The sequence below is a fragment of the Anabrus simplex genome, chromosome 14 (genome assembly GCF_040414725.1).
Source record: "Anabrus simplex isolate iqAnaSimp1 chromosome 14, ASM4041472v1, whole genome shotgun sequence".
In the NCBI taxonomy this organism is placed as follows: domain Eukaryota; kingdom Metazoa; phylum Arthropoda; class Insecta; order Orthoptera; family Tettigoniidae; genus Anabrus; species Anabrus simplex.
In genome coordinates, this window is record NC_090278.1 from 97,176,964 (window position 1) to 97,201,057 (window position 24,094).

The 24,094-nt window shown below is 39.1% G+C and overlaps 1 protein-coding gene across 9 annotated transcripts in view; it reads left to right on the forward strand.

The window, feature by feature from the left end:
• The window catches only part of LOC136885609 (cAMP-dependent protein kinase inhibitor alpha), a 57,657-nt gene that overhangs the window by 28,331 nt on the left and 5,232 nt on the right, over nt 1-24,094 (forward strand). The window contains exons 1-2 of one of the 9 annotated variants that reach the window (XM_067158291.2): nt 4,197-4,366; nt 8,809-8,898. In XM_067158291.2, coding sequence (XP_067014392.1) covers nt 8,823-8,898 — 76 coding nt within the window. In that variant the 5' untranslated portion in view covers nt 4,197-4,366; nt 8,809-8,822. Of the gene's footprint in view, nt 1-4,196; nt 4,367-4,400; nt 4,957-6,146; nt 7,929-8,808; nt 8,899-24,094 lie in introns of those variants that run through there. The other 8 variants (XM_067158288.2, XM_067158287.2, XM_067158289.2 and 5 more) reach the window with 8 other exon arrangements.

The following is a 24,094-nucleotide window of genomic DNA, read 5'->3' on the forward strand; positions in this document are numbered from 1 at the left end:
AAGAAATACAATACTCTGTGTGTTGTTTAGGCAACGAGACGTTGGCTGATTGTGAGACAAACATGCTATTTTAGAACTTAAAATTATAATTTTCCATAATTTTTATTTTAGTATTTCAAATAATTTACGATTTGCAGTAGTGGCGGTTGGAAATTAGAAGTGGAAGGGGGGGGGGTGCAAAATCCTTTATAGAAAACGAGGGAGTACCCGCGGCCTTGGGGGGGGGGGGGCAGGGAGGGGACAAATAGACGACAAAATTCAAACAAAACAGCGAAATTTTAAGTTTCTGATGCTGTTTGATTGAATTTCGGCAGATAAATAATGGTTGGCAGTTAACCAACTAGACTGCGGTAATAATAGTTAATTTTTGAGATTTTGATTTAATACTGTAGGCTTACAGTAAAACTTTCACCAAAGGAACAATTGCACTTGTACGCAACTTAGTGTTATGTCATCAGATAAGCCTAGTAATCCCGTTTCTGTACGCTGTTGTGCGGGTCGTTTTTTTTTTTTTTATTTTAAGGTTAGAAGCTAATTAGTCGTACTTGCTGTGGCCCTGAAAAATCGGTCAGCTGCGTCGAATGACTTGTGCGTATTTCCGCGAAGTATTTTTTATTCAAATAAATTAAAGGAAATAACTAGGTGTTAGATAACAGCATTTGTATAAATTGCCTTTTTTAATAATTCGTAGTTTTAAATGGCTAATATAGAATAAAAAATAAATTGTTCGTCAGAAAGTTGGGGGTGGGGGGGGGGGGTCAGCCCCACTCTCGCCGCTACTGCATTTACGTTAGAAAATAATGGTTGTTAAAATTCTCATCGCCGAGACTCAGCCTCGTAGGGATAAAATACATCGCTGCATTTATTGAAAAGACACTTCAAGGAAAACCTGCGTTTAACTCTAAGAATATCCCGAGCAGTAATGGATATGGGCAGACACATCCAGCACTGGTTCTGCACTAGTAGAACTAAAAAAGTTATCTTTACCATAATTTTTCTCCCGTTTCTGCTTCCGCGCGATGTGTAATGATTGCAGTTTTATTTCAAGAAGTACAAAAGAGACGATTTTAAATAACAATTATTACGAAGCTATTCGTTACGGTAATTCGAGTTCTTTCTCTTAAGTTCGCGATTACAAGCGTAGTCAGAGTGTTAAAACTCATTGACGGCGAAGTTTCAAAGAAAGAAACGAAAATAGAAGATAATAGTCTACAGAAGGCTTACTCTATTGAATGGACTGCGGGAGAATGTAGAGTTCGGACCGAACTGGCGTACTCAGCTTGCTTAAAATGTAACTCCAGCGGTTGATCGGCCGCGCAGCTGTGAGCTTGCATGCGGGAGATAGTGGGTTCAAACCACACTGTCGGCAGCCCTGAAGATGGTTTTGGTTCCCCATTTTCACACCAGGCTGTACCTTACTTAAGGCCACGGCCGCTTCCTTCCCACTCCTAGCCCTTTCCTATCCCATCGTCGCCATAAGACCTACCTGAGTGGGTGCGACGTAAAGCAAACTATATAAAATAAAATAAAAACCTCTAGTTATACATTTCTGTATCTTGATGTGGGGTGTAACGATCGCATTCGTACTCTTGTCGACAGCTCTGGAGAACTATCTCCTGACCCGGAAAAATTTGATCTGACACTATTGATGATGTTAACTCCCACGCGTCGTGTAAGCGATCTCCAGTCTTGTTTCTCATTTCAGAGGTTTGAACAATTTTCCGCAATTGACTTACCGTTTAGTTGCGGTGCCTACGCTCTTTTAATTCAGAATTCAGAATGTGGCTCCAAAACTTTAAACAGTTAATAGATAATTCCTTTTCCATTGCATTTCTTTTTTTCTTTTCCACTGATCACGACTTTCCACACTGCACCTCTTAGAGCGTACGTGAGTGCGTAGAGCTAGCTCCAAGACCTATAGGGTAGATTGTAGAATAACATCCAAGTGGGACCAGGGTCTCTCAGCTTGTGAGCGTGGGTTTGCTCCCGTTTACTGAAGTCAAGCTCCTATCTGTCCTCCCTTGGTCAACTCTTGTTCTCTTCCGACCCCGACAAAATTAGGTTTGCGATTCCCAGGGAATCTTTCATTATCACGCCCTTCGTGGCTTTTTCGATACCTTCATTCATCGTAGTTGCGTAGTTGTGGTCTGATATAGAGAATGCTTGCCCTTAAAACAATAATCATCACCAGTACCAGCACCTCTGTCAGGCCAGATGTGTTACGGTGATTTGAGGTACGGAGAAGGTGAGCGGCCGTGGCCTACAAGAGCAACTGTTCCGGCATTCCGCTTAGTGAGGAGAATGGAAAACTATCTCCTCCGGAATACAGAGCTGTTAGCGGCGAGCGTACTGGTTGTATTAGTAGTGTGTACGTCGTCAGTACGCGAGCTGGAGCTAACATCCCCTGTTGGAAGTCTTTCTTCTCCACCTTTCTTTTGACAGTACCTTCTTCAATCCAAAGAAAAGCAGCTCGATTTGTTCTGGGTGATTTCCGACAAAAGAGTAGCGTTACAAAAATGTTGCAAAGTTTGGGTTGGGAGGAATTGAAAGAAGAGCTGCTCGACTAAGCGGTATTTTCCGAGCTGTCAGCGGAGAGAAGGCGTGGAATGACATTAGTAGACGAATAAGTTTGAGTGGCGTTTATAAAAGTAGGAAAGATCACAATATGAAGATAAAGTTGGAATTCTAAAGGACAAATTGGGGCAAATATTCATTTATAGGAAGGGGAGTTAGGGATTGGAATAACTTACCAAGAGTGATGTTCAATAAATTTCCAATTTCTTTGAAATCATTTAGGAAAACAACAGATAGGGAATCTGCCACCTGGGCGACTGCCCTACATGCAGATCAGTAGTGATTGATTGATTTTTCTTCTAATAGGATTTGAGAGATGATAATTTGCCCCACTAACCACTTGTACGGTTTTCCGAGACGGCGAGGTGCCGGAATTTTGTCGCACACGAGGCTGAGCTGGGGTCGTCCAGTTCGGACGGCATAGCGTGCATTCGGGAGATGGTGGCTTCTAATCCCAAAGTCGAGAGCGCGGTTTGCCATTGTCACACCAGCCAAATGTTCGGGCTGTACCTTAATTATTGCCACTGTCTTCCAAGTGTCATCATCACGTTAAGAGCCCGGCAGATTGCCCAGTTGCACTTCCCCTTAAAACAGTAACCACCACCACCTAATCGCGTTTGAAACTGTAATACTTTAAGAGATCAAGCCTTCGAATGGGTATTGCACTATAGACTTACAGAAGGGACCTCGATTACAGTCGTCGGGCGGACTACAATACCACGTGAGTTTAAAGACTTGTCCGTGTTGACGGATCTGTTAACCACAAGTTCGTGTTGACGGATCTGTTAACCACAAGTTCAGCTGACAATTCCAGTGGGATTTAAACAAACAAACAAACAAACAAACAACAACAAAAACCTTTGCCTGTTCGGATTTCACGTAAAACTGGTCCGGTGGCTTTGATGACGTTAAACTAGCTTTTGTCTTCCAAACAAATACATTCTAGTTATTCTCGTTGCTTCGGTTGGCGGATTTTGGATGTCGCTCTCCAGCGGATGGTTGCTCACCACCACCACCTCACTTAGTGTAGTTGTGGCTGCACAATGCTTCTGTTGTTTTCTGCCAGTTGCTGTAATCTCAGCCTTTATACGAGGAACTCTTCTAATAGTTTCTATGCAGGATTTTTTTTTTTTACAAGGTATTTTCTGCTTCCTTGACAAATTTAGGTGCACTTATTGTGGAGTTTATCTGAAGTCGAATTCACCACTCGCTTGATGCAGTGAATATTTTCCTGGTACTATGTTTTCCCTCGTTTTCTATTCTATTCCCCTGAAGAAGATGATTAACAATATTTTGGACAGTAGAATAAATGTGATTCGCTATTTTTCTGATGTCACGCAAAGATTTGTCCAGTTTTCTAAGCGCCACGGGCGTCTCGGATCTCTATTAATCTTCAGCGCTTGGATGGATGATGACCAAAATGAAGTAGATTATCAATAATTGACATCTGTATCAAGTGTACCATTTTCACTGTGAGTCACTGTACAAGTTTCTGTTTACACAAGCTTGAAAGGGAGTGGGTGTTGTTTCCCGCAGTAGTATCCAAAAATAGCACTACAAGTGAGAATAAGTCCTTCCAAGTTTTGGAGAAGGCGGCTGCTTTCAAAGTTGTGTGCATTAAAACGAGAGTTCATGCATTTGGCTTTAATGTGGAAAAGCAAATGTTAAGTTTCTGTTACGGTACGAAAGAACAAACCGTATCCACATTCATTCTAAATCCGACATTAGTCGACTCGATCAGAAGTCTCGACTAAATGGACTTTGAGCGCCTGCTGTTGAATATTGATACAAGGTTTGTGTCGACGGACGCCATTGTGATTTCGAGCTGACATCATTAAGGAGTATACGGTCTTAATCGAGAACATATAGTTCATAGAAAAGGATTGCGTTAGTTCTAGGAATATGAGTTTCAGTTATTCTTCATTCAGAGAAGAAATACTATGAAAATACATTGAATAAAACAGATTGTGGCGTCGTGGCTTAGGTGTTACGAGACAGTTTTTTATGTGGTGTTCGTGTACGAAATGTGTGACACTGCCGGCGGAGAGTGGGTGTGTGACTGTTGGTGCACGAACATATCTGTTTTAACTTCAAAACAATAACCGGTTTTTTAAAAACTAAATTCGTTACAATAATTATTGTTATATGAGCTTCAGTACTTAACTAGCCAGGGCTATTTTTGCTAGCGACGTCATTGACTGCTCGGTTATGAATGGTCTGACATTCTGTGTGTCGGTCGTCCTGAGCTAATTCCAATGATAGCTGTTGATTGGTGGTCGTGACTCGCGCTGACGTTAGCTCGGCGATGTAGGTGTTGCGATTGTGACGTCATTTAAGGCTGATTGGTTTCTCGTTTTTTGGCCGAGCGGAACTGTAAGTCAGGTAGTACCTAGATTTCTGTACAAGTTTTGAAAATTAAATGATTTTACAGGTACAGGTAACTTGCTGTGTTATCGCGAACGTGCCAAAGTGTTTTTACAGACGTCGCATTCATGAGTATGGTGTTTTTATAGAATACGTGTTTTCTGAGGACCTACGCGCCGAACTGTTTTTACAGACGTCGCATTCATGAGTATGGTGTTTTTATAGAATACATGTTTTCTGAGGACCTATCTGGTCATATGTTGACTGGAATATTACAAGCTCGCGAATTCTACAGTCTGATAGCGTGCAGTCACCACGCGTGCGTTATCATGTTAAGGTTCAGAGCCCTGTTTCTTAAAACCACTACCGTACTTTTAGCAGGTCTTGTAGTTAGTAGGGTCATCAATTATATTTCATAAAGAAAATATCACACTCCTGCATTTAGCAAGGAGATAATGCAGACTGTTGCATTTCGTGGCATTCCTGTTCATATTTTTTCATATTGTTGAGAATAGTGTAGCACTGTGGTATTATTGTATCGAAATGTCCACGTTGCATATATTTTGAAAAAAAGAACAAAATGCTCTTTAAACAACGAAGTTTCCCAAGTAAAATACTGGAAAGTAAATTTTGTTTGGAAATTTCCATGCAGCATTTAACTGTCCGTTACATTTGTTGTATGTTAGCCGGAATATTTGATTACGTTCATATAACTTGTATATATCCATAATACGGGGACCGTTATTGGACAAGAGTAGGCTCATCTCATTAGCTCTCCTGTTGAGGTTGATGTCAGGAAGGGCATTCGGTCGTAAAAACTCGCTACGAATATTCATCTCGCATCATACCTGATCCATTAGAGAAACGGGACACACATTACATTTCGTTTGTCTAAACACTTTAGGGCAAATAATAACTGCATATTAGAATAAAGTAGCAGTAATTATAAACGTATCGAACTTAATTCGTTGGTAGTTTATTCTTGGGATGAGTGAGAAGGAGTGAGTAAAGTGCCGTCAACTTATCTGGCCGAGGAGCAAAGGATGTTGGACATGTGTTGACCCTTTCGCTTGGAACAGCGCCAAGGAATTCCATTATTTATTGATTTGACAACCACGAATTTTCTGTTGCATTTGATTCCTTTCTGCCTTTAGTGATCAAAATTATTTCCGACCGCTGACGATCCTAACAGCGACGTCACTTTTAAATTCTTTCACTTTATATCGAACGTCAAACTCTCAGCGGGCCGCTGTCTTCTCTACTGTGAACAAGAAATTGTAAAATTATTCATCATAATGGAGGGGTATGAGATAGCTACTAAAAAATCGCGCGGCGTAAGGAAGAGCATCCGGCGACAAGGAAATGAACCTGTTGGCCCCAGCTTTATGCATTCCTGTCGTTCTGTTTAAGAATATCAATACCTCGGTTATTAATCATCCCATGAGAAAAGTAGCACGTTATTTTAAAAGCCTCTGGGTACCATATACGAATATGAAAACAGAATGCCGATATCTTTAATGGTTTAGAAGTTATTTCCGTGTTGTAACATCTTACGTGAATAAGCCTGTATGTTTTGTCATTTCTAAAGTCATATTTTCTTGTATTTTTCGACGATTTCTAAGTCTAAGTCTTAAGCATCCTGACGCTAATAACGACTTTGATGGTAATGTTATTGTGGTGGTGATTATTGTTTAACTAGGAAGTTCTACTGGGCAACCATCCTCTGTTAACACAGGAAGAAGGAAGCAGTTCGGTCTTTCGAAAAATGAAGGTAGGCCTATCTGCAAAAGAAAGACAAGACTCCCTAGGCCATCGGGGTCACAAGTGAACAAGGAGGTCAGATAGGGGACAGTGGAAACAAGGGAAGTTGTGGATGTATTCCAACTTCCAGTAAAGTGTTAATGGCAGAGTCATGAGAATAAAACAAAATGAATCATGTTATTTTAAAATAAGTATGTGTTTTATAGTGACTGTCTTGGTGGCATGACACTGGACTCAGCCAATAGAAGTTGCTCACAGTCGGAATGGTAGGCACCACGGTTCTTATTGTTACTGTAGTGCTTGATTAGGAAGAATGTATGAAGGTGAGGAAATGATGGGGGCTAAATTTGAATAAGAAGCAAGAAACTGGAATGGAAGAGAGGAAGAACCATAACTGGCAGAGGCCAGATAAGGGGATGAGAAATGTTCCAGTAAAAAAGTTTTAAACTGGGAGCTCTATTAAAGCATCAGACCTGTCAAGTCCTTATCAAAGTAAACTGTTTGTAAGACTTCATTCTCACTAGGAATTAACATAGACTTAATTCCTCTTGAATTATATACAAACCAATTTCTGCTATGAGGTATGTTGTTGGTACAGTGCAGAGGTGCCAACTATTACGGATTGTCTTTAATTTTTACGGATTTCATCCCATGATTACGGCATTACGGTCAAAGGGGAAATTGTTACGGAAAAGCGACATTAACAGGAAAAAATAATTCTATGAAAGAAAGAAAATAAAGAAAAATATACGATTCTTTCGAGCATTATTGCTCAACCTGCCTCATTTCACTGCATGTGAGCTGGGAGTTAAACTTATTCGATCGTTACATCATTTTGCTATTACAAGTAATGAAAATAATTTTATTTTCCATATTGAAAGAATCTCAATCATAATATAAGAGAATTTATTGGACTCCAACCTATTCAATACATTACATTATGATGTCCTTTTGCTACTCGTGAACGTTGTGCAATTCACTGTGAATGAAAGGAGCCCTACTCTTCTCTTCTCCAAGTAATGTTGTGTTTACAGTAACTCACCCACAATGTTGTTGGGAAAAATCAGACAAATCAAGCATACATTAAGCACGTCTACACTGGAATCGCTTATTGTTCACAAGACGAAAATGTCACTCAAAGGGAAGGATGCTTCAAGAAAACCTACTCTAAAAATCAACTGTCGGGTGCGAAACAAGCTACAAAGAATGTTTTTTCATAGAATTAAAAGGTAATGTGCTAATTTTATTGTGTAAACATTATATAATTTATAAAATATTGTTGTTAGAAAGGGCATCGAGAAGAGAGGAGCATGCTTTGGTTTTGACTTGAAAATTTTCTGAGAGTGTGTGTGAGGTGGCAGGAGGGGGGATATTACTGATAACCCACTTCAAAGGTTGGTACCTGTCAGTGTAAAGGGGAGTACACATCTTCGTACTGTGTACGGCCAGTCATGTGGTGTAGAGTACTGTGGGGCAATATCGGTATAAAATGCACACTAGCAGAAGCCCTTAAGAAGAGAAATTTGCATATTAGAAATATGTCTTGAAAGCAAATGGATAATAACCAAAGTTACAGAAAGTACGAGAAGCTTTTGAAATGTGGCGTTACAGAAGAATGCTGCAGGAGTGGGTGAGAGGAATACAATTTACTGACCAGAAGAAGAGACCCCAGGCTTGTTCAGTTAGTTTTTGATAGAAGTCTAGGGGTAGAAGTAATACTTGAATATGACAAACACATTAGACTAGATGTAAGATGAAGTAGAAATGGAAAAGGTTGACATGGAGAGCTGCATGAAACCATTCTCTGTACTGTGAACCTAAACAGCAACTTTGAAATGTAACTCACTGTATCGTAGAACTAAACCAGCTCTGAATCATCATTAAATGTGTTAAGAGCTTGATTCTTTTTCAATATTACTTCTTCATTATAGAATATGAACTTATGATTCCTTAAAGAAATGTCAGCTTGGGTTCATGTATTTGTCCCGTCCTGAGCCGAGAGTGTTTCTTCCTTTGTGGTGGTGCTTTTTTATTATTGAATAACTTTTGTTGATACTGATCCAGTCCTGTTTTATTTGCTTTCATGTGTACTGTTATTGTTGATCCCAGCAGTTGCGGACAGAATGAAACCGGCACCGCCCACCAGTGGCCGCTCGCGAAAGTGCGCCCGCCCCGCTCGCCGGCTGACGAGGCGCGCAGGTAGGCGCATGGCCTCATCTCTTCTGTCTGTTGCTTTCCATTTCAGTTTGGGCGAGTCGACTAAAGCTTAGAGTGTGTTTGGCTTTGCAGCATGTTGCTACATTCCTCTTTGCTTTTAACGTGGAAGTGGGCGTTGTTGACGTTGTTCAGACGTTCACCTGCTTTTTGCAAGCGTTTTTTGTAGTAATTGTAACGCTGGAACATTGTCACCATCACTCACATCTTGCCACCAATACTGCAGTTAACATTGTTTCTTCGGCTGAGCCCTAATTCTCAACACTCATGATCTAGTATTTATTCTTAACTTTGTCTTTCTCTCTTTATTTATCTAATCTGTCATGCTATACCTCATGTATCAGCTTTACTTCATCGTATCTGTTCCTTCCATGCCATCCTGGGAGAAAATACAACCGAGGTTCTTGAAATGGTCCTTGGGTCTGTTGCCTGACATCCAGATATCTTGTTACATACTCACTAGTGCCTTGTTCAGCGGTGAAGTTAGTGCTCTAGGCCACCTGTAACAATCAACCAGAATGTTTACAATCTAAAATAAAATAATTACAGTAAATCAGGACAGTAGAATTAAGAATGAATGTCAATAAATAAAAAACAAATTAATATTAAACACTGACTTAATTTAAATTTAAGACTTACAATAAAACATCAGTTAAATAATTTACAGTTAAGGAATGGCAAATATTGAAATGTTAAATTAAAGAAAATTAACATTCATTAAGGGCAAGAATTAAGACAGTGATGTAACTAAATACTGCAATAAATGAAAATATGCAGAGCATTAGCCTGAAAAATTTTAAGGATCTCTATTTCCTAGCATTTTTCCCATCTAGTGGGGTCCACTATTCACCATTTGGCCCTGTCTAGGATGTCTCGAGGGTTGAGACTCTAAGGGAGCCAACGGCTTTGGACGGATGAGCTCTTTTAGGAGAGTGATGGACCCTCAGCGGAGCAAGTGCGGCTGAAAACTATCAGCTAGCATCTGTACTCCAGGTTGGAGCGGCTACCAAGGGCATCTGTTCTCAGGTCAGGGGCAGCCTTGGATCAAAAATTGATTAGTAAAATGCTCTTAAAACTATCTAACTAATCCTCAGGCACTCATTCAGTCAGCTGTCCTCAGCAGATAGTCTCAGCAGGCAAGCTTAAATCTTCTTAAAGAGCTAGTTCCTCTGACCTGAGCTGGCAGGGAATTCCATAATCTAGTGCCAGTTGCTACAAATGATCTGTTACTTTTATTTGTGCAGTGCACAGGAATAGAAAGAAAGGAGCCTGAACGTTTAGGTCATGAAAAGATGATGATAAGGTGAATTTAGAAGAAAAACACAGCTAACAATCCAAACACCATTGTTGAAATGTGTAGCTGCCAACATTCATTAGGCTTCAGCCATGAGAGATCCCCTGATGATATGGGTGACATGAGCAACATATCTGATATTGTAAATAGATCGCAGGCAGGAGTTCAGTGTTCGTTGAAGTTTCAGCCTTGTCATGTCAACTTAAACAAAACGATGTCACAATAATTGAGACTGGTGTCAGTATTAATCTGGCCTTTAGCTCACACGGAAATACATTTCTGTGTCGTTTAAGAGGGTGAAGCGCTCCAAAAATCTTTTTACTAATTTGTTTTGGGTGTTCAGTCCAGTCAGAAGTTTCAGTCGTGGTTATGCCAGGATTTGTAGCTGTTTTCCTGTCGGGAATATTTAGCAGGATAGGTGGGATTGCTAAATTGTTTGAGTAGTAATTTTCGTGATCCTATAATGACTGCTTGAGTCTTTGTGGCTTTTAATATGAGAGAATATTTATTGTTCATTATACACTGAGTCATCAGAGATCATTGTTACAGTCTTCTATGATTTCATCTAAATCTGAAGTCTTGCAATGTTGATGTATTTGAAGATCATCAGCATAGAGGTGCATCATTGATATAAATACAGAAAAGTGAGGGGACAAGAATACTACCCTGTAGGGCACCACTAAGTTTCATATTCAGTTTTTAGGCCTTGTCGTTTACTGCTCTTATCTGTTTACGGTCACTCAGATACAAACCAAAAAATCTTTAGAGCAGCTGGTTTGAAATTTAGTGATTCCATTTTCTTTCTCATAGTGTGAATTTCCGTAGTGTCAAAGGTCCTACAGAAGTCGAGGAGAATAAGTATAGTGAGCGGTCGTTTGTTCATATTATTTGTAATGTCTTCATTAACCTTCAAAAGTGTATGTAACTTATACAGAAGTCCAACATAAATTCTACATTATAACATACCTGTATAAAAAAAATTTAAAAAACCCACCACGAACACCTATTGAACTGTTCGAGAGACTGAAAATTGCAAGAAATCAGCTTCATTTTCCGTATCAAATTCTATTACAAAGACTTATAACAATAAAAATCTTCCACCTTTTTGATACTTATATTTGCATTTTAGCAAATTAATTAATTACACACAGTACATGTTTCGTTCTTTTTTAGAACATCTTCAGCTGTTTAGATAGCTTAGGTGATTCACTAAGTGTTTATCTTTAAGTACATTATAATCAGGTACCTTGTTCTTCTTAAATACTACGTAAATATGAATTGAATTAAAATGAATTAAAAACAATGTGGTGCTTAAATGGGTTAGTGAAACGAGATGGAATGGATATACTTATAGTTAGCCTATTTTAAAAACTACAGTATTTCTACTCATTTGAACAGTTGTTGTTAAAATGTTTTTGAAAAAATGTATGACTTTCCTTTGACACTGTTCTGAATATTGTTAAGAGTTCACTTCATTCACTCACTCCGAGGTGGCTACTATTTGTTTTTGAGCTTACATAACATATCTTGAATTGGGTTATTTAGGGAGGCAAGGCTCACCCGAAGGTGGAGCAAGCATTAGAACACACACACACCGCTATTATACAAGACAGAAGGCTGTTTCATACGTAGCTCCTCCAAGGTCACAGTAGGAACGGATTTTGACAACAGCAAGAATATGGGGAAGCTCCTTTATTATTAGCAAACGGCAATCAGCTTCAAGGTTCAGAACAGTGTCAAAAGAAAGTCATACATTTTTCAAAAAATTTTTACTGGAAGACAAGCGAAATATTTTAGTGAAAAAGTGCTGGAAACTATTTAACAACAACTGTTCAAATGAATAGAAATAGGTTTTAAAATAGGCTAACTATAAGTATATCCATTCCATCTCATTTCACTAACCCATTTAACCACCACATTGTTTTTCATTCATTTTAATTCAATTCATATTTACGTAGTATTTAAGAAGAACAAGGTACCTGATTATAATGTACTTAAAGATAAACACTTAGTGAATCACCTAAGCTATCTAAACAGCTGAAGATGTTCTAAAAAAGAACGAAACATGTACTGTATGTAATTAATTAATTTGATAAAATGCAAATATAAGTATAAAAAAAGTAAAAGATATTTATTGTTATAAGTCTTTGAGACTGAAAATCTTGTAAGTTACTGAGTCTACACTGGAAAGTATGGCTTCCTTCTTAAAACAAAAGACCTTCATAAGTGCAGTCGTGATACTCTGACCCTTCTTAAATCCAGATGGCGTAGGGTCCAGAAGTATTCCAGAACTTGCTCGTATACCAAATGTTCAAGGCTTTTAGAAAGCACGGGAAGTACAGACACCGGATGGTAGTCAGAGCTCTGCAGTGTTATATCAACACCCATAATGTAATGTACAAAAGTAATTTGCCTATCATCTGCACCTATAGTCTGTGATTTAAGAGAGTACAAAACGTTTCTAACCTGATTTTCTGTGCCACAGTGGATTGGCAGGAGGGGAGGGCAGTGAGTCAGTACAGTTAAGTGGGGTAGGTTGAATGTTTATTCTGCTAAAGTAATTGTTCAATTCAGTTTGTCAAGAGGAATGTTGAAATTTGTCTGTTGCCATTAATGTTTCCATATTTCCAGGGCTCTAAGTTGGTCTCATGCTTGATTGGAATTTAAGTTGTTTTGTGTGATTTCTCAAGGTGCGGTAGGATACAAAATCTGTGTCATCTAGTGTTTGTTTGTAACTTGAAATAACGAGTCGGGGTGGACCATAATTGTCTTGATTTCACCTTACCATGGGCAAGAAGGGCAAGAAACCTTTCCTCATTGTTTAGGGGCATGTTTATCATATAAGTCATTTACCATTGAATTAAAGTAGTTAACTTTAGTTTCAAGTGTCATTTAGACTCCAGAATTGTATTGCCCCATGGTAGTTGATAAACATCAAAGTCAGGTGGACCAAGTGTTGTTGAGTTTGACCTGTTCGTAAATGGCGTTTAATCCTTGTAGACGACGAAATGACTTTTCAGAGGAGAAATTTTAAACCGGAATGATGACGTCAAGATGTTTAGTAACCAGAAGTTTGTTCAAAAGTTGTAATAATGGACTATTTTTTCCTTTCTCTAAGTGAAAACTTAGACTAATGTATTCTGTTGCTATGTCCCAAAACAAACAGCAATTAGTTAGCAGCTAAAACCCATTAGCCTATTAACTGCATGGGGAATGAATAATGCAGAGTTATCATGATCTTTTTCTCTGAAACCAAAATGGTTGACAGTGTGACCAACAGGGCCCAGAACTGCTTGATTTATGAAAATACTTTCATTCGTGTTGTAAGGTATCACTTATGTTTTTATGGACATGGTTTTCACTCTGGTAGCGACCATTTTGCAGTGATTGGCACATTCATGAGAGTAGTGGAAGTGTTTGTCCTGCTGTCCTAGGTGTGATTGAGGATGAACAAATCCAGTAAGCTGTCACAAGAAGGCAAAGTGAATCTTCCTTGGGTGTAAACAGTGTGTTAAGTTTGTGTAAACTCCCGTCAGGTTTCTCATTGTTTCATACTGAATTTTGATCCTGTTCTTGTTGTATCCCATCTCAGTCATACGTGCAAATATCTCAATTGTTTTTGACTTGCTGGTGATGGTTATTGCGGATACAGCAACTCTTGGTAATAGTCATTTGTTATTAACAATGTATAAAAAATTACAGCAAGGACTAGAATGTTGGTGCAGTAGGTGTACCATCAAGTGCCACACATTGTTCATAACATTTCCGAAGATTATTGAACTTGTTGATGAACAAATGTTGCTGTAAGGACACAGAGAATGACATTATCTTTCTTGTTTAATTCGGAAATATTTGTAGGTGGGTCATGTCCCCTATGTAGGCATCTGGAGCCATGAGATCCTGGGAGCAGGAAGGGTACGGGAAATTAGGCGATCTCCAAAGTGTCGTTGCAATAGGTTAAGGGGTTGACTGTAACTGCATCTTGTTGCATCTATTGACGTTCGCACAACAAAAACAGCACAAATCCTGCACAAATGGGGATGAGAATGATGTGTCTGTAGACTACCTGGTGCTGCACTGCTTGTGGATCGTGTGCAGCATCCTTGATGAAATAGGGGCCCAATATTCGATGACTGGACTTGTAACACTTGTTGGAGGTGTCATCGTTAACACACGACGAAACTTGTCAACGACTGCTAACACTGCTCTGCTATTTAGTGCCTCCTCATTAAACCGCTCCTTGTACTGTCACTTAATGTCAGCAGACTTGGACCGTTCTGACGCTGGACTTTGTATGACTGGAAATACTGTTCCACATGCCTTCTTCTCTGTTGTGAGCACCTTAATTGCAGAAACCAACACAACATTGAATTCACAACATGTCAAACTATATCTAAGTCCTTGTTGTAAGTTTTTTAAATAGCATTCAATCGGTCATTAATGATCTGCATATAGGTCTGTTGCCGAGGTGGCAGATTTCCTATTAATTGTTTAACTAGCCTTTTCTTAAATGTTTTCATAGAACTTGGAAATTCAAACCTTTCCCTTGATAAATTATTCCAATCCCCAATTCCTCTTATAAATTAATATTTGCCCTAATTTGTCCTCTTGAATTCCATCTTAATCTTCACATTATGTTCTTTTTTACTTTCAAAAGCTCCAATCAGCTTACTCATCTACTAATGTCATTATTCCAGACCATCTCTCCTCTGACAGCTTGGAACATACTACTTAGTCGAGCAGCTTGTCTCCTTACTCCCAGGTCTTGCCACCCCAAAGTTTACAACATTTTTGGAACACTCCTCTTTTGTCAGATCACCGAGAACAAATCTTGCTCTTTTCTTTTGGATTTTTTCCAGTTCCAATATCAAGTATTCTTAAACTAAAGATGATGAGCCAAATAAGGGTTGAATATCTCTTTTTTATGCAGATAATCTTGATATTGTATTGAATAGGTGGACCTCTAGAAGTAAATCCTTTTTCAAGAATTTAGTTTTCATCAAGTATTCCTGGTGTATATGCCCTCTCCTTTACATCCTTTACCCTTAAACAAAAGTTCCAAAATTCTTCACATTGTTACAGGATCAGATATACACTTCACCTACTCTAATTCTCTGAGTCTAGAAATTCAACTACTCTTTTGTCGCATAGCTTTCATTTATGTCAGTAATCTCCCATGATCTACCCCTTGCATTGGTCAGTCATGATGCAGTCCATTTACCTCCTAAATCTAAAATATCTGTTATATCTTGCTGGAATCCTACAAGTTGAGTAACATTGCCTAACCCCGAACTGCCCTCTATCAAACAAGTTAGCAGTTTTGCAACCATGTCTAATATAATCAGAAAGAATGCTTTCCTAAAGCTTGCTTGGAACACATCATGCTGACTGGCCGGTAATTATCAGCTTTACGCTTATCACTGGTGCTATTATAGGAACTGTCCATTCATTTGATATCACTATTTCATGCAAAAAGTAATCAACTATTTCAAATATGGAACTATATCCCAACCCATTTCATTTAAAATACTCCCAAAATTCTTATCAATCCCAGCTGCCTTTCTAGCTTTCAATATTTTTACATGTTTTTATTATCATATGTAAATTTCAGTACATTATTAGTTGCTGCCTCTACCTGGACATTATCCTTATATCCAACTACCTTTTACAAAATAATAATAATAATAATAATAATAATAATAATAATAATAATAATAATAATAATAATAAAGAACTGGATTTATTGAACACATGTAAATGGGTTGAAATGGCTTGAAAAATCCAAGAAGCTGCAAAACATTTCTCTCTAAAAGGAAGAAGCATCCATGGTGGAATGACGAGTGTGAAGCTGCTCTAAAGAAACATTCTGAGGTATGGAATATATGGAACTCCACCAAAGAGAATTCTGATGGATTCAGAATTCGAAGGAAATTGACAGCTGAAGTTTTCAGAAATGCCAAATGAAAATTTGAAAGGGACCAATTAAGGGATATTGAAGAAAACTTTAAGAAGAAGAACAACACAAGAAACTTCTATAAAACCTTCAAATCAAAACTTAGAAAATATTCTCCACCCACCATCTGCTTCAAAAACGATTCCGGTAAATTGATTCTGAACAACAAACAAAATTGTGAACATTTAGCCAAATACTTTAAAGTATTTCCAAAGAAAGAGGTGTCCTTCCAAGAACTCCAATCCAAACTTTTCAACTCAGCCCCACCAGACAAAGAGGAAATAAAAGAAATCATTAAGAACCTCAAAAACAACAAAACGTCTGGTAAAGATTCAGTCGTGGCGGAACTTCTAAAATACTCAGGGGACAAAGTATTAGAACAGTTAGTGAGACTCTTCCAAACAATTTGGGAAACGGAAAAGATACCAGATGAATGGAAGGATGCTATCATTCACTCATTACATAAAAAGGAGACAAAACTAATGTTAACAAGTATAGAGGCATATCAGTCCTGTCAGTCACATACAAGATATTGCCTAAAGCACTCCAGAATAGAATAGAGAATAACATAGATCAAGAGTTGGGGGATTACCAAGTAGGAAAGGACGGTCCTGTGCGGAGCAGATATTTACCATCAAGACTTTAATCAAAACTAAAACTTTATCAGCAGACAAGAAGGTAATTATGGGATTTGTAGATTTCAAAAAGGCATATGACTCTGTCGACCGGGACACATTAATAAAAGTGCTGAAAGAATTTGGAATTGATTACAAAACAACTAATATAATAAAACAGACATTAACAAACACCCAGTCACAAGTAAAATTCTGTGGAGAGCTATCAAAACCATTTGAAATCAAGACAGGTGTGAGGCAAGGAAATAGCCTCTCCCCAGTCCTTTTCAACTGTGTCTTGGAAAAGGTGATAAGGGAATGACGAAAAGAGATGAGTCAGAAAAATATCCCGATTGGAATCAAGATAGGGCACAAAAAGGCTGGACTTAAATTTGAATATCCTCCATTTGCAGACGACTGGGTGTTCTTTGCTGGAAATCTAGAGACTGTCACTATACAGATAGAGGTTTTGTAAGAAACCGCAGAAAAGGCAGGACTTCAAATATCCTTTGAGAAAACTAAGTATGTGAGCATAGCTCCGAAAGAACCAACATGGCCAATGAAGACCAAGTATGGTGACATAAAGAGAGTCCACAAATTCAAATATCTAGGGGAGATTTTGACCGTAACGAAAAGCCAGAGAAGATGGGCACTGCATTCAGACTATGCCAGGAAACGTAATAAGTCCAAATCCCTCTCCTATCAAGCCAAACTCAGACACTATAATACCGTGGTGAAACCTGAATAGCTCTACGCAGCAGAGACAATTGACAGAAAGGGGATTACCGAAATAGAAAAGAAAGAGCTTAAATTTCTGAGGAAAATTCTGGGACCCACGAAAGCAACAGGAAATTAGTTTACCTTCCATTTGAGATCAAATCGAGCTGTATGAAAAATGCGAAAACATTTCATCCTCAATAAGAAAGAGGTGACTGACTTTCTACGGACACCTGAGAAGAATGGGACCGGAACGCCTAGCAAATAAGGTCCTCATCTTCCAGGAAAGAAGAAAGAAGTTCATCAGTTGCAAGTAACTAATCTCATGTTTTAATCCGTATTGAAATCTGTTAATTTACAATAACTAGGTTTTATTATGTATTGAACAGGTGGATCATAATAAAACCTAGTTATTGTAAATTAAATGTTCATCACTGAGGCACTGAAGAGGGAGATGTTACAAACAGAACAGTGGAGGTGACGGACAACAAGAAGGGTGTTCTCGGACGAGGAACAAGCAAAAGCGAGCCAGAGAATGAAGGAGTATTGGCATAAAAAAAAAAAGAACATCAACAGTCAAGAAGTTGTGTAATCATAACCCATAGGAGGTTGGAACGATCCTAAAATAAATAAATAATAAAGCAACATAAACAGTTAATACTATGCTATGAAACTTAACATGCACATTTCTTTTTATCGTAATAGCCATGGCCCAGATGGGACTGTTCCCGTGTTAGAATAACCACCCAACGTCACAATAGCTCACTCAATGGTATCCTGTTATCAGCAAATGCAGTTCATGTATTTATTTAATTTTTTATCTTATAAATTATTCAGATGTAAAAAATATAAATGATAAGGCAGTACAAAATATTAGCTCTTGCACACTATTATTAGAGCTGGACTTGGTGAACACACAAACAAAACCACATATGAGATGAGTCACTCATCGGTTCATTTGGTTACACATTAAGACCATCTGACAGCAGGTAGAAACGTAGTGGTGGGTGGGGAATATTGAACAAAGTGGCAAGACATAAAATGTCTGTATTAAGGTTGTCAGGCAGTTTGATATAGGACTTCTTTGCTTTACACCTGTGTGATTGCTGCAAATTTTGCAGATAATTCTTGGCTTGTAAGAAAGGTTGGTACATCCTCTTAAAACAACAATCACCACCATCACTTGTACCGCTCGCTCCAAAGCTGGTACCAGTGAAGATATTGCATTGAAAATTAACAAGAGTCATCTTGTTTTATAGGGAATGTGATGACATCAAATATGCTGGATGCGGCCAGTGCCTTATCCTGGAATGTCTTGACAGTACATTTGCCTTCGACCTTTGGTTTCTTGATCAAGGCCCAAAAGGTGGAAATTGTTGTAGACTTGGTCGTCCGGAGAACTGGCGGCTACTCCACGTCACAACAGTTAGGCGCTAGAATGCATCCTTGTTCAGATTTTGTTGAAGGTATTGAGGAAATGCCAGGTTGACTGCTTGCTGCTGAAGCTACAGGCTCTTGGTGATAGTAGGAAGGTTTCTTCTTTTCTTGGTGCTCTTTTCAATACGGCAAGATCACAACAACTGATGCTGGGAACGTGTACGATATACAAAGTTAGGAAAGTGACGTTGCAGCCAAGTTATCATTAATCAATAAATATTTCTCATTATTGCAATGAATTGAGTAGATGTTGACACGCTGCATCTTCTTTTCCCATTTGTGTGGGATCCACATTTCTCACATAGTTCGTGCAGTCGAGCCATTTCCTTCTTGGTCTTCCTCGTCCTTTTTCCTTCTGAATGCCCGTGTCTCTGGCGTCACAACTGACCCTCCCTTTCTGTTGTCCAGTTCGTGCTGTACTCACTCTCTGCTGGTATGCAGATCACTGCTCACATTATATAGGTGACTGTTGTTCCTTTATTAACACTAATGGAAGGGATCCGATACTTTGAAAAATGAAGGTATCGGGCAAAGAAAGACGAGGGCCATGAAGGACATTAATATGAAAGACGCCTTAGGTCTCCATACATAATACCATTGAGGTCGGAAAGGAACAAGAGGTGACCAAGGGAGGTCGGATAGGAGCCTGGCACAAGCAATGCCAGGACTCAGCTAAGGGCCCCGTGGTCACTAACCCACACTCCCAAGTTTAGAGCCCCTTGGGCCCCTTTTAATCACCTCTTACAAGAGGCAGGCAATACCATGGGTGTTATTCTACCGCCCCCACCCACTATTTCCTTTTCATCTGACATATTGCACAACTGAAGAAAATAAAATTACAAGGAGGAGGAATGGCAGAACAGTTACGTATTCTCTCGTATCTGCTGCAGCCACAGCAACTCGTTTGAACTTTTCCCATCATATAGTTCTGCTTTTATTGTAATGTTTTTATTTCTTAGCAGTATTTCACATTAAAATGCTGATCTTCATTGTAACTACTGATCATAAACAAAAGTGCACCTGCACAGTAAAAACAAAATAGCATAGAACTGCATGTAAATCAATGACTACATTGCTTCTCTTTGACATTACCCCTATTTGCAGTGGACTCTTCATATATATATTAAATACTATTTGTTCGCAGCGTTGACCTATGAAGATCTTTTGCCCCTACTTGCACCATATGTGAGGAATCTGCGTGTATTATGTAAATGGCGGAAGTGTAAAGTGTTGAATGTGAGGAAAGGAATGCTAAGGATGACACAAACACCCAGTCCTCAGGCCAGGGATATTAATCATTTACAATTAAAAACCCCTGACCTGGCTGGGAATCAAACCCGGGGCCGCCGGGTGACAGACGGACACGTTGCCCCCTACACCGCGGGGCCGGACGCTCTTCATATATGTTCTCATTTAATTTCCTGATCGCTCAGTCATATGTTCTATGTCATATGTGGAGGAATTAGCTCACCTTTTCTAACATCACAGTCTCGATAGAGAATATGATGAATAAAGCCCATGTAAGAAGTCATCACAGAATTGTATTCTGGTGATGCCACTGTCATTGAAGTAAAGCTGCTCTTGAGTACACTCTCTCCGGATGTTACGTAGCTTCTACAGACATTGTGCTTGGACACCATCTTGCCTGCCTGTGTCTCAAGTATTATGCTACCAGATGCCAGAGAAATGGATCTCATTCAGACGATCTATAGTTGAGTTGTTAATTTGCCGACATCATACGAAATGGAGTGTCCAGACGAATCGGACTATCTATGCTGGTTTTGAACCCACAGTCTTGGGACCACCACTGACCCTCGCAGGGTAACTTGATCAAAATAAAAAGTTCAAAATTCACAAGGCTGAGGAACATGGGACACTGGAATGTCAGTCTCTTGAGCCTGAAAATATGATGATGACTAGGTTCTATCTGTCTGTCTGGTGGTGTATATTGACAGCACTTTCAAGATATAGTTTAAAATATTATGGCTCCATCTTGCTAAGTTGTCCAGTCTGCAAAACACATTCTAATGGCGTATGTAGTCTCTGTAAGACGTGCTGTCAATCGTAAAACAAACAGGACTGTCTTATATTAAATGAATTATAATCTTATAAATGTTAGTAATTGCTTTTAATTTTCAGCAATTTTCATATTGATTCATGTTTCATTATTTTAATAGTCAGCTGCTGGAGTGTTCTGTGTTAAGTCAATTTGAATTGGCATTGAAGATGAAGTGTCTTACATACTTGCATTTCACAATTAAATGTTCTTTTTCTGTTTGGAAAGTGAATTCAATGTAATCAAACCCTGCAATGTCCATTGAGCATAATTGTTTCAATGTTGCTTTTTAGTTCACAGATACCATCCCCAAATAAATTGACTGTTCTTGTCCAAAAGGCATACTCTAGTTTTTGTTCCCAAGGTGGCCATGTTGAGTCATCTTCATCTGAGTAGTTCCCATAATGTGGCTGGTAGAGTGACCAACTCTGTTCCTGACACTCGGTGTTGCCTCACTAAATTAAATGAACAAATATTGAATTTTCACTACCGCATTGTACTCAAAATAAACTTTCAGTGCATTAGGTCATCTTCATTACAAGTAGTACAGAACAAAAATCCTCAACGGCATAGCAGAGGGATCTGAACCCACAACCTTCCTATTTTTCATCTGATGGTCTTCCCAGTTGATCTGTGGTGACCCAGGTCATGCTTGTCCTCTTCGAGAGGATCTAAGCTGCTGTCGCAGCTGTAGAGTGCATTGTGGGCCAATTCAGTGAATATGTTTTGAAAGTTTATTTGGAAAATTAAATTAAATCATCCAGTAGAATTACGCTTTCATTGCCTATTTGGTCTGCAACTCAGCAGCTCAGGCCAATCATGACATTTATTTTATTTGAATTTCTTATTTCTCATTCCCTTTCATTCGTTTAAAACATTAATAATTACATATACCACATTCTGCAAAAGAAATGAAACCATTTGTAATGCAAAAATGTTTTGCAGGATATTTTATAAAAAACAGGATATTTATTCAATTTTCAAGCCTCTTCACGGACTGCAGGATAGGGTGTTAAAAAAAAGCAGTATCCTGCGAAAAGCAGCACATCTGGTCACCCTAAACACAACGCACACACTCACAAACTGAAGACATGAGCACTTGGTACACAAAAGCTGTCAACTGGGAAGAAGTGCTTTTTTCTGGTACCCAGCTCATTGTGCAGTCACGTGCCTTTGTCCCATGTGATCAATAACCATCATCCCAAGATTCTTTATCATCCATCTCAAGATGTAAAGAAGCCTTTAAGTACCTCATTGCTGAAATTTACATGCTCCAACAGCTATGATAATTGAAATTAAATGGCGTATGGCTTTTAGTGCCGGGAGTGTCTGAGGACATGTTCGGCTCTTTTGATTTGACTCCCGTAGGTGACCTGCGCACAGTGATGAGGATGAAGATGACTCACACACCCAGTCCCCGTGCCACAGAAATTAACCAATTAAGGTTAAAATTTCCGGCCCTGCCAGGAATCGAACCCGGAACCCCTGTGGCCAAAGGCCGGGCACGCTAACCATTTAGCCATGGAGCCGGACACTATGATCGTTGCTTATTGAATATTCTGAATTTAGAAGAAATTGGTGACTTTTGGAAACTTGTGCGAATTGTGCAACATTTCTCCATGAACCTTGGTATTTTATTGAATTATTATTCCTGATTTACAAGGTCTTATGGTCTTGAAATCCACACAAAACACCATTCAACAGAAGATAACAGCATTTTTCCACTTATAGTTAAGTATCTTTGTTCTATAGAGGTTCAATTTATTTAGCATGGATCCACCCTTGTACTATTCATTAGGGCTTCTGAAAGTGTCTTATTGTACACGGCAGGTTTAAGAAACACTCAGGTTTGATCACGTTGATTAAATCCGAATCAAAAACTTGTTGAAGTCCTTCAATAGTTTGACCACGAACCTACTACGCTGGCGTGATACTCCCACGTAACGCGTCCCAGTTGGTGGATGGGGGGTCCTAACCGGCTTGCCAGCAGACTTGAGGGAAATAAAATACCTCTCGTGGACTAAACACACAACCCTCTGTGGGTGGGGAACGCAGACGAAAAATACACCCACGGTATTCTCTGCCTGTCGTAAGAGGCGACTCAAAGGGGCAACCAAGGGATGATTGAATTAGAACCATGAAACTACTTGTGATTAGTACCCACTGTATGAGGAAAACCACGGGATAGTATGAGTCCCTATGGTTAGTACACATATGTGACGAACACCATAGGTTTGTGTTGCCTGTAAATGGCACCGCAGTGAGAGAAACACCATACATCTGTGTTACATGTGCGCATTACATTACCTGTGAGTAGTACCATACTGTGTGGAATACTGCGAGTCTACGCTACTTTTCATTAGTACCGCAACATGACAAATACCATGGTTCTACTTTACTAGGGATAAGTACCATTATGGGGGGCCGATGACCTGGATTTTGGACCCCTTTAGACTACAAGCATCAACGATTCACTATTGTGCTTTAGGAGCAGTCCTTTGGTCAATAATACTATTGTTTAACGTTTCTGGGAATGTGGGGCATTGCGGGTCGGATCCAGTGATAGTTTTAAATTCATATCCACCCATTCATTCTTCGTCCTCACGCTTTGACTTCTGGTCAGTGGAGGATTTTGGACTTTTAAATTGTCATTACGTTTCATCTCATTTCATACCATTAGGGCCCGATGACCTAGATATTAGGCCTCTTTAAACAACAAGCATCGTCATAATCATCGTCATCAATAATTTGATAATTTCATGTGAAACTGTTACAACTGTTGCGTAACTCCTCCGTATCAGTTTATGGATCCTTTTTGCTCTGTTCCAGACATTCTTGTCCGTATTTTGACTCTTCTCATTTAAATGTTCCCACCTGAGTTAAATGTCAGAATGAATTCAGTGTTCTTGATGTTGGAAACAGATGCTGCCAAAGGGTGGAAGTTGGGATGACTGAGCAGGACAGAGGGAAACATGACCATGCGTTCTCAATATTGTTCGTTCCCGGTTCTTTTCCAGGAGAGAAAGATTAGTCATATGGCTGTTCTCTTTGTAGAAGTCACAAGTCTCCTTCACGTCGACTGTAACAGTCGGATGAGCAAAGTTGGAGCA